We start from the raw sequence: 17,064 nt of genomic DNA, 5'->3' as shown, positions 1-17,064 counted from the left end.
ATTGTCTTGCTTAACGTGGATGTGGCTTAGGAAATTGCAAATTGATGCAACATGTCTTAGGGGGTAAAGAGCAGACCATGCTGTGATCCTGGCACTTCTTGCAGGCACAGCAGCTTGTAGCAGTTGTTTAGAAACAAAAGAAGAAACATGCACTCGTTCTCTATTGCCTCTGCTCCAAAGGAGGAAAGGAGGAATGAACCCAAAGCCCAAGGACCGAGAGAACCCCTGTTTCCTGCCAGCAGAGGCAGGGTGCCAGGGAGGCCCAGCTTTGGAGAAAATGGGCAGCAAGCCTAAGCCAAGGAGAAAGGGGATGGAGCATGAATAGGACTTTTAAAAGGAGGGCCAGATGATGAGCAGCATTTATGTCTGAAGTCCGGGCTGTGCTACAAAGCTACTCTGTTCAGGTAGCTTCTTACTCATGTGGCTTTAATTAAGCAAAAACCTGTGTTAAATGACTGGAATAAATAGCTATTAAAATATAGACAGAAGTAATCACAGTTGCCTTATGCTAGTCTTCTACAGACAAAATTAGGTGTCTCGTAAGTCTCCTGGTTTAATTTTCTTTTAATCTATAATTACTTACTTTTTAAATCCTCGGTAATTCCCTTTGGCTGCAGCGGGCACTTGAGATTCTCACATACCCTGTAAATTAGACCAATAATTAGGCATTTAAATTTGCTCACTCATATTTGAAAACTTAAGAGAGACTCTGGCTCAGCTCTGCAATAGGCTTGTCATTTTTCCTCTGTGGAATTGGTACAAATAGTTTCTATCTTATTAGAATGAAAAATACACCTCCTGTGTTAATAGGTTCCTCATAGTTTGTGGCAAGGCTGAGCCAGCAGTTGAAGCTAAAAATACTTTTCCTGAGTCCCAAAAGATTTAGCAAGCTGGAAAAATGCTGGCTGCGCTGGAAGGACTTGAGTACCGCGACCAGGAGGTGTTCCTGAGTCCTGACACACAGTACAGTAGGTTTGTTCCATGCTTGTCAGAAAACGTTCAGTTTACTCGTAATTTATGTCCCTTGCTTTCTTTCCTGACTGCAACAAACTGAGCTGGAGAATCTCAGCCTGCCCTTTGAATTTCTGTCTTGATGTTTTTAATGTTATTCAGAGCTAAAGGAGACTGGCTTACTGGTGACAATTGGTTTACTCTATTTTTCACTCGTGTTACATGAATTCAAGGCAGTGGGAATTGGGACTAACTTAGAAACGCATTCACTTTTTTTCTCCTCCTTAAAGAAAAAAAAACCCGTTCCAGTAAGACTTAACTGCACCAGAGCCAGCTAGCTACATTGGCAGGAAGCCTCTTGGTGGGGGGGCACGGCTGCGCACGCGCCTTCACTTTAGCTGCTGACGTCTGTTGATAGCACATTTTGCGTTCAGATGAGTGTCAAACAGGGTAGGGATGCGCTGGGTGATCCAGCAGGCGTGTTATCAGGCACACACAGATGCGCTAACGTAACACATCTATTGCACACAAAGGAAAACAAGCCTGTGATCGGTTCAGTGGTAGTTTTGCTGTATGTAAACGCCCTGTGTGTTGTTCAGGGAAGCATGAGAGAACGGTACCCACCAGAGAAGGATCTTTGCGTCCGTATCTCAACTGCCTGTTTGCCAGGCTTTGCCCTCCCTATAGGCATACAGCTGAGCAGAGAAAATGATTTAATTAAGGGATGAGTTCTTCACTGCTCTTTCGCCTGTCTGGTTATGTCATCCGTCTCCAGCAATCATTTATCTTTTTCATAAGATTGTTTAAGCCAAAAAGTCAAGGCGTATCGCTTCAGGTCAGCGTGGTGCCTCGTGCACTGCTGTTGTGCATCATGCCTGAATCTCCCCTGCAGAGATGGTGACTGCATTTGCGATAAATACGATCGAGTGTGCTTTATGCCTAGAATGTGTCTCTGATTCAGACTGGGGGGGGGTTGGAGGGCAAGTAAACAAGCAGCTCTGACTCTCAGCACTTTTTTTGCTCCCCTTTGGTGCCCAGAGGGTGTGATTGATCTCACCGTGACTTACGCATGTATCGGCGTGGGAGGAGCAGAGCAAGGCCTGCAGAACAGACCGTTACACGCTGACAATCTCAAGAGGCCACTTCCTTCCCAACTCTGGTTATTGTAGCTCAGAATTGACTGATGTTGTGAGGCAAGAGGGTTGATATCTGTTAAGGATATACTGCTGGATGGTCCTTAAGCTGAATTTTTAGGCTGGATAGTGGAATTCTAAATATATGTTGGCATTCATGCAGTTTTGCATTCCAGACAACCTTGACCTCTCATGTTTTATGGCTTTGAGCTTTCTATGTTTATTTTTTAAAAAATCAGATTTGATGATCTTGCTTTTAAAATTGATCTGTTATCACTTTATTTTACTTTGCAATCCCAGCTGGGAAAGTTTGAGGGAAAACATAATCTACGTACTTTATTTTCCCAAAGCTGAAAATCGTTTACAGAATTTAAAAATATAGTGTGCCTCCCACCATTTCTGGCCCCTTTTTTAGGTACTGGTGATGAAGGCTGTGTTATTTGTAGCAAGGCAAAATAATTCATTTTTGGTCTTGGTTCTTAAGATGTCCTTTGTACTAGCAGAGGACTTACAGCAGCATTGATGGCAGATGTAATTGTGACAAGTCTTTGTATAACTCTAGGGATGATGTCTTGGTACATAGAAAGCAAATTGCTTGGAGTGTTTTCAGTTTGCTGTGCTTTCCCACTCTCCGAATTCTCCAGTGCCCAGAGCAGGCTGTAAGAGAGGAGGGGTCTGTGTTTCCTATGGCCTCTCCAAAGCCAGCAGTCAGCCATTTTTAATTTTGCTGCTAATCCCTCTGCTTCTCTTTTGTTCTGTTTCTTTACTGCAGCAAGCAAAAATGAAGTCCCACTCATTGGAACACAGGAGCCAGGAGCAACCTTTGTTACAGCCCAAACAGGTACGGTGCTGCTAGCAGGGCTCTGAACCTAGCTTAGTGCTCGCACCACCACAGACAAGGACACGAGAAATCTCTGTGGATCCAGACAGCTCTGCAGGGAGTAAATGACAGTCCAGACCCTGTTTAGGGATGCTCAGCTTGAGGGATTACTTTATGAAGGTGGGATGATTTGCTGGAGGGGTTATTTGTGAATGGCTAGACCTGCATGAATACAGGAAAGATTCATAGGCCTGAACCATGCTGGAGAAGGCCTCCAAATTACAGAAAATTGAGCTGGAATGGATCTCTGAAGTCATCTAAGTTCAAGGATTCAGCAAAGAGAATTTAATATCAGGTTCTAAGTCATGTGTTGAACTAAGTCTGAGTGAGTGATTGTGTGACCCATGCCTATGATTGCATGCAACCTGTGGGTCACAGGAGTTAATTCTGGGGCAGCCTGAAGGATGTTTGTAATACTGCAGGGTAGGGGGGGAGGGAAGGAGAGCAGTCGGCAGAAATTAAAGAAAAGCTGTTAATCTCTCCCCCACCCCCAGCCCAGTCATAGCACCAGCCATCTGTCAGGTTGGAAGCAGGCAGGAACAGGTTTGCTGCTGATCTTTGGCTCATTCCTGCATGTTTCTGAGGGGATTCTTCTATAAAGATGTTTTATTTGCTACATCTTTCCCTTTTAAAACTCTTGTTTCAGGACATACTGGGTATTCTCCCAGTGGGGAGCCCACTGACATCCAGCATCTCCTCTAGTATCACCTCCAGTCTGGCTGCAACACCACCAAGCCCTGCCGGCACCAGCAGCATACCAGGCATGAATGCCAATGCCCTTCCTTTCTACCCAACCAGTGACACCGTTGAGTCTGTCATAGGTAACTTTGCCTTTTTTACTTATGCTAATAGGGCTTCCTCTGACGTGGATTACCAGGTACGAGAATTGGAATAGCATGGGTGTTCCAGTGAACTCCAATTTTTCGTCTCTGTCAGTGTTGGCAGACTCCTGAGGCTGTAAGCTTTTTCTGTGACTGTGACGCATCTGATGTTTTCTGCAGGTCATTACGGATGAAATTCACCCATGGGACCAACAGAAGGCCTCTGAGCCACTTATTCAGAATGTCAGATGGCGTAAAGGGCCTTAGTTTTAGGTTTGTCAAAGTGACAAAGAGGTCTTGGAGCAGGCAGGAAGTCACAGGGGCATTTTCCACAGTTACAACCCCTTACATTCTTAATGACGATTTTATAGCGAGGGCTACCAGGTAGATTGTAAGGACTTGCCCTTCATAGAGTGTAGGACGGAGGCTGTTAGAAAAAGGAGAACAGCAGAGTCCAGAGAGTGGAATCACTCCTCTTAGATAGGTACAGGTTTTTTGGTCACCTGTTTTGGGTTGGTTTGGTTATTTTTTTTTTTTAATCTAACATTTCTGAGGTGATCTCACTAATTTGTAAAAAACAAGAATAGAAATGAGTGGGCATGCGTGGGATGGAATTATATTGATCATGATTAGTGAGGAGGCATATTCAAATAGATACAACGTTTGCAGGCATTCATAAGCTTTCTTTATTCTACCCTATATCTGAACCTCAGAGATGTTTTTCAAGTGTCCCCTTCTACTGGTATTTCTTTTTCGAGTGGCTCTTCAGCAAAGTAGGGACAAAGCACAAGCCAGACCCAGATATGTCAGAAGCCAGTTTTATTGCATATTGTGGACAGACTTGAAAGAGCATTTTGGGGAAGACTTATGGGAACTGCTGTTATTTCATCAAATTTTTGTTTTCATATAACATTTGGGAATACTTTGAGACAAAACGAATTCAGATCAGGCAAAAGAACCTGAACTGAAAAGCTGCCTATGACACTTCTGCCAAACCATTTAAGAACAGCGTTGCACAGGGCGGAGAGTAGGGCTGTGCAGACTGACAAATAGAGAGCAAAGGCTCCTCTGCATGTAGGCTCTTTGGGCCATCCTATCTCTTGAAGTTGTTGGTCCTTTATAACATAATTGGTACCTCTGTGTCTGGCAGAGTCTGCCTTGGATGACCTGGACCTGAATGAATTCGGAGTGGCTGCCCTGGAGAAGACATTTGACAGCAGCACAGTGCCCCACACGAGTGGCATCATGATAGGTACATGAAAGCAACAGAGCTTTCTTTATCTTCTGCCAAGCAGTGTTGCCCAGTCACCTCAGTGGAGCCAGCCCAGCAAAGCTCTAAAACCAGTCCCAAAGTAACATTGGTTAAAACAGCAATTAGAACAAACTCTGGCAACTGCTGAGCATCTTTGAAGTGAAAGCTTGCCCTTATTGACTAGCAGAGCTGAGTTCTTGCCATTGGGCCCAGGTGTCTTGGGGATGTTTCTTGAGACTGAATGGGACTTGCTTGATTTTATTTTTTTTTTAAGTGTGCAATAGACTCTAGAACGCATCTGATACTGTTAAAAAGAGGCCAAAGTATAATGATTTGCATCTTAAGCAGAAAACTCTCCCTAGCAGTAACAGGAAACTCGCTGACCTGGTAATGCTATCCATCTGTCACAGAGTGTCATGGTCTGCTGACTTGATTCCTGTAATGTGTCTCATTTTAATGCATGGAGGTAGGCTGAGGCCTCTTCTACCTGTTTCTAATGAGTGTCCAGGGGAAAAAAAGAAATGTCTCATAGCTTTTTGGAAGTGGTTGTAGTTTCTGGCTACCCTTGCTGCGTAAGACAGGTTTTGAATGAGAGCTAACTTTGGTGGTCTGAAGGTTTCCACGGGGACTACACTGCCTGGAGCTGTGGTGAGGTAGGAAGGGACCTGTGGAAGGAACCCTAAAGAATATCGCTTCCACTTCCCTGCCAAAGATAAGAACTTGGTCAGAGTTTACTGTGCCTGTCTGCTGATAGCCCTGCTTCTGCCGCCACCCATCTGCAGTGGCTTAGAGATCCTCCACGCTGCTTTTTCCTCTGTTCACATCAGGTCTGGGTGTTACCTGGTGATCTTCTAAGAAGGCAGACTAGGGGACAGTGGGGAGCAGGGCTGAGATCTCCCTCAAACTGTGTGTGGCAGACAGAATGACCCGTTGTGTAAGGGAAGTGTGATGGCTTTGGAGGATGGCTTTTGTTTATTTGCGGGTTTTTATTACTGATAGATCCGGGCACTCAAGTATGTCTAAAATGACTCAAGCTAGTCACTGATTTTTAGCGGTTAAGATCATGACCTGAGCCAGCATGATTAATCTTCTCACTACAGGTTGTTTGGAAGTATTAAAGGCAGAGGCATGTGTTTTAGAAGTGAATTTTTCATTACCAATTATTTCACGAGATACCAAATTCATCGTCTTTAGACTGACAGGGACTGAACTCTGCTCAGAAAACCTTTTGTTGCTTTGGCTGATGAAAGAGCAGTCCATTGAACTCCGGAGGGTCTTAACCTACGTGGTTCATGGGACAGCAGCTTCAGTGCTCCTCTTAAAGGCTGAGAGGGGAATGAAACGTGATGAGAAGCAAAGGGAATCCCGAGGGGCTTAGGAAGGAGAGAGGGAAGCTAACGCCTTCTGCTCTGAACTCCTGCACTGTGCTCTGGCCCATACTTCATGGTCATACATAGCCATCCTCTCTGTGTGTTCTTTGTCCAGGTGGGAGTTTGCTGCAAAGTTCTGCTCCTGTAAATATCCCCGGGTCCCTTGGAAGCTCTGCCTCCTTTCACTCTGCCTCTCCTTCTCCACCGGTCAGCCTCTCATCGCATTTCCTCCATCAGCCCCAGGGACACTTAAGCCAATCAGAAAACACGTTCCTGGGGACATCAGCTTCTCATGGATCATTAGGTAAATGCACAGTGTGTGTGTCCCATGTACATGCCTGTCTGTGCCATGTAAGTATTTTCTTTTAAGTTAGCTTTAATTTTAATGTATTATTTCACTGCTGCCATTTGTATCTCTTCTCCCCATGAGAACAGCAACAGTACTAGAAGCTGCTTTACCAATAATCAGCTAATACCTTGTGAACAAGGGAGCAATTCCCTCTACTTCACATGTTTCTAGGCTGAGAAAAAGGGGCAGATAGGTTAAGTGACTGACGATGCCTTTCAGGGAAAAGAGCTCTGCCTTTTCCTGCCACCAGTGTTGTGCTGAGACTTCATTTTACATAAGACTCAGAGTTGGGTCCTCAGCTTTACTTAGTTAAGGTGGGGATTGCAGTTTGCCCTTGGGACTGCTTGTAGGTCAGACTGGTTTCTGGGAGGGAGCTCTACAGCAGGCTTGGGTCATTGTACCTTTTTTCTCCTATTTGGCACTCCGCACGCAGTTTTTGCGGTGTGAACTTTGCAAAAAGTTACAGCGTTCCAGCTTTGTCCCCTTTGCTCCTTTCCCCCCTCCCCTTGAGGATCTGTTTCCTGCATGAGGGACTGTGAAGGAAGAGAAATTGCTTTGGAGCTTCAGCCATATCAGGCAGAACTGGGAACTGAGGGGCCAAATCTATTTTATTATCAAGGCGCAGGGTTACCTTGAGAAGTAAAACTGTTTGATGGGCTCAAGGCTACAGTGACACTGGCTCTGCTGATTTCTGTTAGTAAATATTAGTTCTCTCAATTGATACTAGACATAAATGCTTCTTCAAATTTGAGATATGCTTTAATCTTCAGCTTAACCTAATAAAATGATTACATGCTTTTATAATCTATTTCTGCATGCACTTATCTATGTAACTGCATCCCTTGTTTGCATAGGCCAAACCCATGCTTCCATGCCTTGCAATTGCTATTTGTTTGGCTTTAACAGCTTTTACAATTACTGTAATAAGAAAAGAGACATCAGAGGGCATCTCTGCTGTTAATTGGTGCTGAGGCTGGCTGTTCATCCCAGTTTCAGTAAGAAAAGGAAAACTTGCTAGTAAGGCCTGCTTTTAATTTTGGAAGAAACAAGTTAAGCAGTTACATTTCTCTTGACTGTATAGTTATACAAATAAAAACCCAAAGAAATGCAGGAAATTCACAAATGCATTTTAAATACTTGATTTTTAAGAAAAAAGTTAGATATTTTCCTGTAATACAACACAAGCTTTTTTGCTGAGGTTTTGATAAGATACTCAAATAGTAACCTAGCTGTTGAGCATCTGGAATCTATCTATTCCATGTGCCTTGCTGAATGCAAGTGTGTAGTGTGTGGTTATTACTTATTTGTATTGCAATTGAGTTAAAAATACCTAGTTCTGGGCTAGTTCCCACTGTGCTAGATGCAAAATGTGCAGAGAAGGCGTTTCTCACCAAAGGGGCTCGCTACTTCAAATGTGATATGAGAACAGCAGGTGGAAAGAGTAAAAAGAACCGAGGAGATAAGCTTGGTCAGCGTTATGGCAGAATTTGTGGCTTGCCAGCATCCTGCTTAGTGCTAGATTCCCCTTCAAGAAAACTGGAGCTTTAAAAACAAAATGTGAGTCGAGGTTCCATTAAAACTTCTTGCTCTCAACCGAGCGTGCCTCAGAGCAGCTGTAATGGACCGATGGTAAGTGGCCTGAGCCAGCAAAGAGCCCTTGTTGCTCTGCTAAATTACTTGTTAATGCACCTAAGCCCTTAGTGAAGACAAGTTACTATTTTTCAGCTGTATTTTTTTGTAACTGTTTGTGTCTTGGCTGGCACTAAATGGGAAGTGAGTGGTGTTGAGTTAGCCCTCACCGAGAGGCTGTTGGCCCCAGGGCTTGCTTGTAGACACGGTCAGTTCGGCTGCTGTAAGATCAGAATTATGAAATGCAATTAGGTTTAGGAATGTCTGCACCCAGTGGTGAGCACCACTAAATGAAAATGACTCCTACAACATCAAACAGGTGCATGTCTGTGTGTGTAAGAGTCCACATCACTCAGTAGCTCTGTCTCGGTAGGAGCTTTTCCTACTACTCCCTGGAGCGCAAAGTGTGGATGCTTATTTTAAGTAAAAATATTTTTTTTATTAAAAGAATACAAACCTTGGAGTCTGAAAAATAGCCAGGTTTGTTTACAACTGCTGTGTCTCCTAAGCCTTGAATTTCTTCCTGAAAAGAGAAATTATTTGAACAAGCTAAAAGAGGGAAGTGGTTAGTTAAGTCTTCTCCGGTGCCAATCACTAGCTTTATGCTGGAACTCTGCAGGGGATGAAGCTGATTATACTATCGCCTCCACTTGTTTGTAAACAGGGCTTTCCAGTTAGGGCTGTTTCTTGCATATGCAAACAGTAATGACGTTGGCGTATTTTAATGTCACTGTTTGGGAAGTGAGACTGCTTTTCTAAGCACCAAGCTGAGGAGACAGAAGTTTTCTTGGGGTATAGTGTGAGAGGAGGCACCACCTGGGTCGGCTGTGTGAACCAATCTGTTCACCAACGCTGATGGCTGTGCTGCACAGGGTAGTGGGAAGGTAGTAAGCAGTTCAGAGGTTTGCATGTGAGAAGGGGGATTCAAGCTGGTAATCAGCTCTGCTCTAAAATAGATTCTTCTAAAACCAGCCTGGTTCAAAAGTTGCCTCCACTTGGTTTCTTGGGTCCTCCCTGTACCATTAAAGAGGAGGCCTAATAGTGTGAAACTTCCCCTATAAAGTCCCTCTATGATGGATTCCTGGGTCCTGGGGATGAAAGTCATTCTTATGATGATTTTCTTTTTCCTATGTACACATTTTTTTGAATCCTGGATTTCACAGGGGTAGGGAGGAAATGGGGAAATTGCCAGCACCTGTGACATAACCCTCTCTATTTCCCTGTGAAACAGGTTTAAATGGGATGAACAGCAGCATATGGGAACACTTTGCTTCGGGGAGTTTTTCGCCCAGTACCTCACCTGCATTTCTGTCAGGTCCAGGTGCTGCGGAGCTGGCACGGCTACGACAAGAACTGGATGAAGCCAATGGCACAATAAAGCAGTGGGAAGAGTCTTGGAAACAAGCCAAACAGGTACTTGAGCAACTCCTGGGAATAAGGACTAGGGAGTGCAAAGGAGTAGGAGGGTGTCAGCCTTTAACAAGAAGCTTTCCAGACGTTGAGGTGATGGGAAGAGCTGTAGATTTTACAGATAGATTCTCTTAAGCATTCTTATTCTTTCTTCTGCCATGGAAAGTGGGACTGAATCACTGTGGTTGATGTGTTCAGATGCTGGACGTGCAAGACCAGGTGTCATAACAGATGCACTGAGGTGCTTGACAGTCTTTTAGACCTGGTGATTGACTTAAATCCATGACAATTTGCCGGTATGCAAAGTTCATCCTCTTAACAGTGTGAGCCAAATATGTAGAACCACAGCCCAACCTGTTGGGTTATCTGGAAAGAGCAGTGCTTCGAAGTGAAGCTCCGAGGATGATTCAGAATTTGGGAACAGGGCAGATTGGACAGAACGCGCTCCCGGTGAGGAGTGTACGAAAAGGGATAGTTTTGCCTGGGATTCTCTATTATTGGAGGCTGACTGAGTTTTCAGACTGCTTCTTTTACCCTCTTTGTTGGAACCTGTAGGCTTGTGATGCTTGGAAAAAGGAGGCAGAGGAAGCAAATGATCGTGCCAACACAGCTAACATGGAATGTGAACTGGCCCGGGAGCAGAGGGAAGCCTTGGAGCTGCAAGTGAAGAAACTGCAGGAGGAGCTGGAGAGGATCCACGCAGGCCAGGACCCTCAGTTTCTGCGCTCCTTCTCTGACCTGGAAACCCTCTCGCTCTCTTCACTTTACACCCTTCAGAAACAGCTGCGGGCAAACCTGGAGAAAGTCGATAAGGTGAGTGCCAGGCATTTGCAGGCAGGGCCTTGCTCTCTCTGCTCCTACAGATCGCAGCTTTTTTCCCCCTTTAATACAGCCAGAAATCAGCAGCCTATCAAAGCAATTCCATGTGGATTGTAGCCAAAGTGAGTTTTAGCCAGCTTACAGGAAAATACCTACCTCTTCTTTGTGCCTAAAGTACAGAGTTTAAGTCAATCAAAGATGCTCTGTTCATCCTAAAGGTCCTAAAAGACATCATGCTGTGCTGCTTTGCTTTCGCTTCAGAAGATGAACGGGCAGACAGCTGCAAGTCCTTCCCCTGCCGCCTCCTTGTTCCCCAAACTGCGTAGCACAGGACGGGAGCACTTTTGCTTTGTTACTTGGATGCTTATGTTTTGCCCTGTCCCCCTCTCTTGCAGGCGGTATTTCAGATGCAGTCAGTGAAATGCCTTAAGTGTCAGGAGGAGAACCGGGTGGTGTTACCGTGCCAACACGCAGTGCTGTGTGAAACGTGCGCCGAGGAGGGCGAGTGCCCCATCTGCCATCCCAACAGGCCCCATTCTCTCCAGTCGTGACCTTCCAAGGACACTTGTTCTAATCATATCGTATAGGACTTTTTAACTTTATACATACGTACATATATATGTATGTGTACATATATATATGTATGTGGATATATGTATATATGTGTGTGTATGTGCCTGTTTGTGTATGTGTATAGATGCACACACACGCACATACACACATAAAACAAAAATTAGTTGCAGAGCACTTTTTAATATTTTACATCCCGTATCTAAACTGCCCCTCACCCGTGCCCCACTAATTCTAACTCTTGAGGAACTTTGAGAGCTGTTTTTAATACAGATCAAAGGGCCATTTGCAAAGAGTCTGTGTTTCTCCTCTTTTCTATTTAGGTGATAACAAATTTTTGACTATTTCCAGAAGGATTTAGAGTGGGCAAGAGGGGCTTCCATGTGCTTTCCAGAGGAAGAGTTGAGATCACAGGGAGGATCGAGGTGGATTGAAATGACTTGTTCATGTCTTCGGTCTCCCTGCTCTTTCACTGACCCAGCTTGGTTAAAGCCGTCCTCCCTGATGGAAGCTCCGCTGGGGGCCTGCCTGGTGGGCCTCACGTTGCCGATCTCTGAATGTGCAGGAACTTTGTCTGTCATTTAATCAGCGAAGTTCGCTTTTTAAATTTTTTTTACACTCTTTGTATATTTCTATGAAAAGAAGAAAAAAAAGGGGGGGGGGGGAAGTATTGGACCTAGAGCAAGCCAGGCCCCAAAATTCAGTGACTGCTGTTCACTGCTGATTCAGCTAACATGTTCCAGGTCTGAGCAGCCTTAGAAGTATTGCCCTTGTGTGGGATAAAGCCCTTTATGAAGGAATATGGATGCGCAGGTTACTTGTCTCCAGGCACTGGAGTCTGTCTCTGTCTAGAGACTTTTTACTGTTTCAGACCAGATTAATTTTCTTTTAGCCACAGGGACCCATTTCATAGTCACCGCTGAAACGCATGAAACTATTCCGGGTAGTCAGGATGCTTTTATTGAACAGAGTTGATGTTTCCTGTGTCAGCACCTGAAGGATGGATTATGGACCGCTGGGTCCAGAAGCCCTCATGCTTTGTGATCACATATGCCAGCGTGACAAAGAAATGCCACCAGCTTAGACCTTACCAGTAGCTGAGCTTTCCTGTGACTTTACCAGTGTGTCCATTGGATTTTTACATCAGGTGGATTGCAGTAACCTGCTGGGATCTCAACCAAAAGGCCACTCAGTTGACTAAACACTTTTATTTTGCACAGGGATGCTGCCTGTGCTACCTCTCCCTCACCTGGAAAAGCACTGGAACCTCCAGCAGCCCACTGTTGTAGGAAAACTGAATTTTTACCAGAGCCTCTCAGAAAGCTTCATATTTAATGCAAAGACATAATTAGGTTTGCTTCCATAATTCCACCTTTCCTTTACATGGAAGGGGTTAATATGCATTCCCAGATGATCTCTTAAGTGCAGCTCTGTGTAGTTCTTTTTTATGTTTTTCCCATTAACTTGTTTTTGGGTTTTTTTGGTAAAAATGCTTTTTTTTCCATGTGTATTTTATTGTAACTAGCATCAGTTTTTTAATTTTTTTTTTTTATGGAGAGACACTGTTGAGTGATTATTGTGGCTATGTTGTTTGGTTATAGCCTTTGAATGTCTGTGCCATGGGGCAGCACATCTGCCTTGGTCTGATTTTAAGGAAAGACCTTTTATTGAAATACATGAACATTTCTTTTTTTAGGAAAGAAAAAAATAAAAAGAAGTGGGGAGAGGAGGAAAAAGCCCAATTAAGATAAAAATTTACTAAAAAGTTTTTGTAACTAACTTAAATCATAGGAAATAAACTCTTGAATCAGGTCTTTAATATTTATAAGAAGCAGAGCTGAGCAGCCTGTTTTGGCTGTTGGTTTGTAACACTTTTTATTAGCGGGGTGGTGTATCTGTTCTCCTGCCTCCCTGTGGGACTGTTCAGGGTGACGCTGCCTTTGGCCAACCCTCTTTCCCCCCCCCCCCCCCCCCCGAACTGTCCAGCACCCAGCTGCGTGACTGCATCTGCTTCCCACAGGGGCTCTTCGCTTTGTCCCTTCTCTTCAGATGAAACTTGCCCGCTGGTGGCAGCTCTGCCTGTCGCAGTGGGACTTCCACTTGCGCTGTGATGCAGGGCTGGTGGGTCTAGGGGGGAAGAGATATTTTTTGCCCGCCACTTCTGTGGGGGCACGTGGCTTAGGCAGGGGGGTACCAGGAAAATTCCAGGCCAGAGAAAGCACGTTTTTCCCTTTTGAGTAAAACAGCTTCTCTGTTTTAAAACTTATACTGAAGGACCAAAGACTTCAAAACTTCCCTCATTTGTGGCCCTTAAAATTTACCTTTCCCTTGCCACACTGCACTCACGGCAGAACAGCCTGAAGGAATTAGCACTAGCCCCTTCCCTTGCCCCCGCCCCAACCTATCTCAGCACTCTCTTTGCACAAGCACATAGACTGTTTCTCGCTTTCCTCTGGTTCTTTAGGAAATACTTCCTAAATTTAGGTTTCTATGAATTTGTTTGCTGCTTTTTTTTTTTTTTTTGAAAAGAAAGAACTATCTGAAATGTGAATTATTTTCTTAAGCATCAGATGGAAAAGAGAACTTCATCTTTGCATATTTTGTGAATGTTTTGGGGGGCCACTTATGTGACAATTTCATAACCGAGTGAGGGGAGAGCAGGAGGAAAGGGCAGCGTTTCTGACCCACTCCAGCAGTTGTTACTGCCTGCCCCAGGCAGGAAGGATGAACTGTAATCACAGCACTGCATTTAAGGCTTAAGAGTCTGTGGTCACCTTCTGTATGGTGTAAAAAGAGTCTTGTTGAAATAAATCTGGTGCTAATATGTACAGCCCCTCTAATGTACTGTCACGCTTCCTTCTGAAGCAGGAACTCCCTTTTACAGGACACGCAGTAATGCGTCAGAACTAAGGGGGCTTTTTTTGGCTGAGTCACGCTTCAAAACGAAGTTTTTAGTCTGCAAGGCTTCTTGATGAGCAGCCCAGCTGGCTGTTGCTGAGCAGCCCTGAACACGTCTGGGTCCTGCCTCTTCACACAGACTCCTTATTGGATAATGACGTTTTCCTCCCAAAATTTTTGGGAGCTTGAGAAGTGTTGACCTCAGTGATTAATTGTGCAGGTCGGACACTTCTGAATTAAGAGCTGGGGGAAGGGAGTCCTGATTGTGTTGTGAAACCATAGTATCTTAAAGGTCAATAAACTTTTACATTATTATGGAAAAACAATATAGAAGCAGATGGCTTAAGACAACACTATCCTGGGTAGATAGATAGCAAAAAGCAAGGCTAGAGCTGTAGATGATAGCCAGGAGCTGAAGAATTTTGGTGTCGCTTTGGGCTAACAGGACCACTTTTAGATCATCTCTGGCCTTAGATGATGTAAGCCGCATGCCAGCTGTGGCAAAGAGACGGTGGCACGGGAGGGACCGGGGGAAAGTCTGAGCTGGAGCACAACATTTTCCTTAAGCAGACTCCCCCCCCACGAAGGGAAGTCGCTGCAGCTGATCCCCTGCCGAAGGGTTTTATACTTTCTGTACATCTCTGAAGCTGAACCTGAGCCACTTGCAAGGCTTGTGCAGCTGAGACAATGAAGAGAAATCCTTACCCTGTGAGGAAGCCCGTAACGCTGAACGGACTCAGTAATTCATTGCTGTTCCACCAGCCTCCGAACCTCCTCTCTTTCTCCTTTTCCCCCACCTGAGAAGGAAGAATATTACCAGTGTTTTCCTCCAGAATTATAATAATCCTTGGAGTGATGGCCAACAGCAAAATAGATGTTACTGATGTAAAACCTAGTATTTTAAAGGTGAAGTATTCCTGCAAACTAGTGACTGCATCGGAGAGATTTCTGGGGCTTCCCCACTCCGTAGCTTCCAATGTTAAAACAAAATAAATACAGTATACGTTTAAAAAAATAATAATAATACTACTACACACTGCAGTATTTCTGGTGGCAATTCTTGACCAGTCTCTTCCCCACTTTCCCCAGGAGGAAGGGCACTGGGCAGAAGCGCCCCTAGTCCGTGTAGAAGTTGGCAGAATGGTGATCGGTGGTGTGTAAAACGTGTTGTTGATTCCATGTATAGAACTGTGATTTCAGCTGTCGTTCTCTCGTACTCTGTAAATATGTGTTTTGGCTGTCAGAAACCTGGTTTAGACTCTTTTCTTGGCAGAGTGAATTTGCATGTGGGGCTGGAAAGAACTCAATCTGTGTCACAGTTTCCAAGGGCAGGATGGATTTTTTTTTAGAGGACAATAAATTTTTATTTTTTTGCTAAGAAAAAAAAAATATAATAAAGCAGTGTGTGCGTGTGTGTGCGCGCATGCGTGTCCGGGGTGTATGTGCAGCCCCTGCGCTGGGGCTTGGGGAGGGGTGGAGAGGTCTGTGCGGTGAAACCCTCGAAATAACAGATCAAATTCATCTCTGTGGCCAATTTTGCCTTCTCCCTTTCACACGACCAAGAATAATTTCTTCCTGAGCTCTGTTCTGGATCAAGCCCCTTTTTCAGGTGGGGGTTCCCCTTCACCTTTATGATCGAGGTGCAATGGAAGAGGGGGAGAGTCGATGCGGTGCGGTTAGGTGGGGCTGGGACTCCTTTGGAAATGGCGAGATCACAGAGCAAAGAGCATTTTATCACCCAGATTCTTGGTCTGGACAAGAATTTATCTCCAAGTGTCCCCCACCAGAGCCGGGCTGGGCGGAGGCAAGCTCTGCCTGTGCCGTTGCGGGGAATATGGACATTAAAATTGTTACGTACATAGTTTCATGCACTGGAGCCCAAAAGAACATGCCTTGCATATTATTACCTTTTATGTTTGGTCTAATTGATGCCTCAAAGATGCATCAACCACCGTTAGTCCAATCACAATAATCCAAATCACCCAATTTATAGTACAGATTATTCGTAACACAATAAAATCAGTAGATGTGAGTGCTTGCCCCCTTCTCTCTTGTGATGCAGCAATCTGCCTGTTGGGGTTCTTCACCAGGATGATGAGGAGGAGGATTTCTTCCTCCTCAGTCTTGCATTTGCTGGGAGCTGGTTTTGTGTGCTTCAAGCCATATTTTTTTTAATGCTTAGGCTATTCTCCTCCTGGTCCTGGGGTTAGTTATGCTCTGATCGTTTAAGACTTAATCATCCTTCTCTGTAAAGGGTATGATTTCTTTTGGGGTGGGAAAAGACCCACGCAACTTCCTGGAGCTGAGCAAAAAAGAAAAAAAATTTAAGCTAAAACACCTTGGATAACAAAGTGCAAACAACCTCAAAACAATGGTTAGCCCATGCCACCTGCTCCCTGGGACGCGCTCTCAGCTGCAGCAAGGACAGCCTGGGTGACGGTCAGCCCAGAGTAAGTTAGGGCACAGCAATTTTAAATCATACAGCTAAAAATAAGCTAAACCACATTCAGACCTGCAGCCCTGCGTAGCTAAGCCTTGCAATAACACGTGAGGGTGGGTGCGAGCAGGTGCCAATACCAAATTCGCTGCAAAGCGCAGCCGTGCAGTGTCTGCGGGAGCAGCAGCAGCAACTGGGCTGAAATGACGCCCTGGGATTGTGTCGCCTCCGCACGCAGGGACTCTTCTCCCGAATCTTATTTCTCTGCAGAGCTACAAGAGGGGACTGAAATGAGTGATTTAAGCCAGCAAATGGCTTCCTTGTGAGCAAGCAGCGCCTTAATCCCTCCTGCTGTGGGTTCTGTTGAGCCTGGCCATGTCATATAAATACCAAAGGAGCTGCCCCCCCGCCATGAGAGCTTGACCTGAATTGACCCAGTGGATGCTCTGCCCACCGAGAATGCTTTTAATTCCCAGGGACCCGCTGTAGTTCAAGCACAGCCACCCCTTTGCAGGGTAGGGGGGGGCAGAGGGAGCTCCAGATTT

At 44.9% G+C, this 17,064-nt stretch overlaps 1 protein-coding gene across 9 annotated transcripts in view; it reads left to right on the top strand.

Annotated features, from left to right (window-relative positions):
* UNK (unk zinc finger) overlaps positions 1–15,471 on the top strand; it is a 45,855-nt gene extending 30,384 nt beyond the window's left edge. For 4 of the 9 annotated variants that reach the window (XM_054846324.1, XM_054846318.1, XM_054846323.1 and 1 more), the window contains 7 exons: positions 2,857–2,925; positions 3,611–3,785; positions 4,936–5,037; positions 6,523–6,711; positions 9,617–9,798; positions 10,351–10,608; positions 11,010–15,471. In XM_054846324.1, the coding sequence (XP_054702299.1) occupies positions 2,857–2,925; positions 3,611–3,785; positions 4,936–5,037; positions 6,523–6,711; positions 9,617–9,798; positions 10,351–10,608; positions 11,010–11,165 (1,131 nt within the window). In that variant the 3' untranslated portion in view covers positions 11,166–15,471. The remainder of the gene's footprint in view (positions 1–2,856; positions 2,926–3,610; positions 3,786–4,935; positions 5,038–6,522; positions 6,712–9,616; positions 9,799–10,350; positions 10,609–11,009) is intronic. The other 5 variants (XM_054846326.1, XM_054846325.1, XM_054846320.1 and 2 more) reach the window with 4 other exon arrangements.
* The last annotated feature ends 1,593 nt before the right edge of the window (positions 15,472–17,064 follow it).

The sequence above is a fragment of the Grus americana genome, chromosome 18 (genome assembly GCF_028858705.1).
Source record: "Grus americana isolate bGruAme1 chromosome 18, bGruAme1.mat, whole genome shotgun sequence".
Classification (NCBI taxonomy): domain Eukaryota; kingdom Metazoa; phylum Chordata; class Aves; order Gruiformes; family Gruidae; genus Grus; species Grus americana.
Note: the sequence above shows the minus strand (reverse complement) of the source record. Positions and strands in the feature narration are given on the sequence as shown.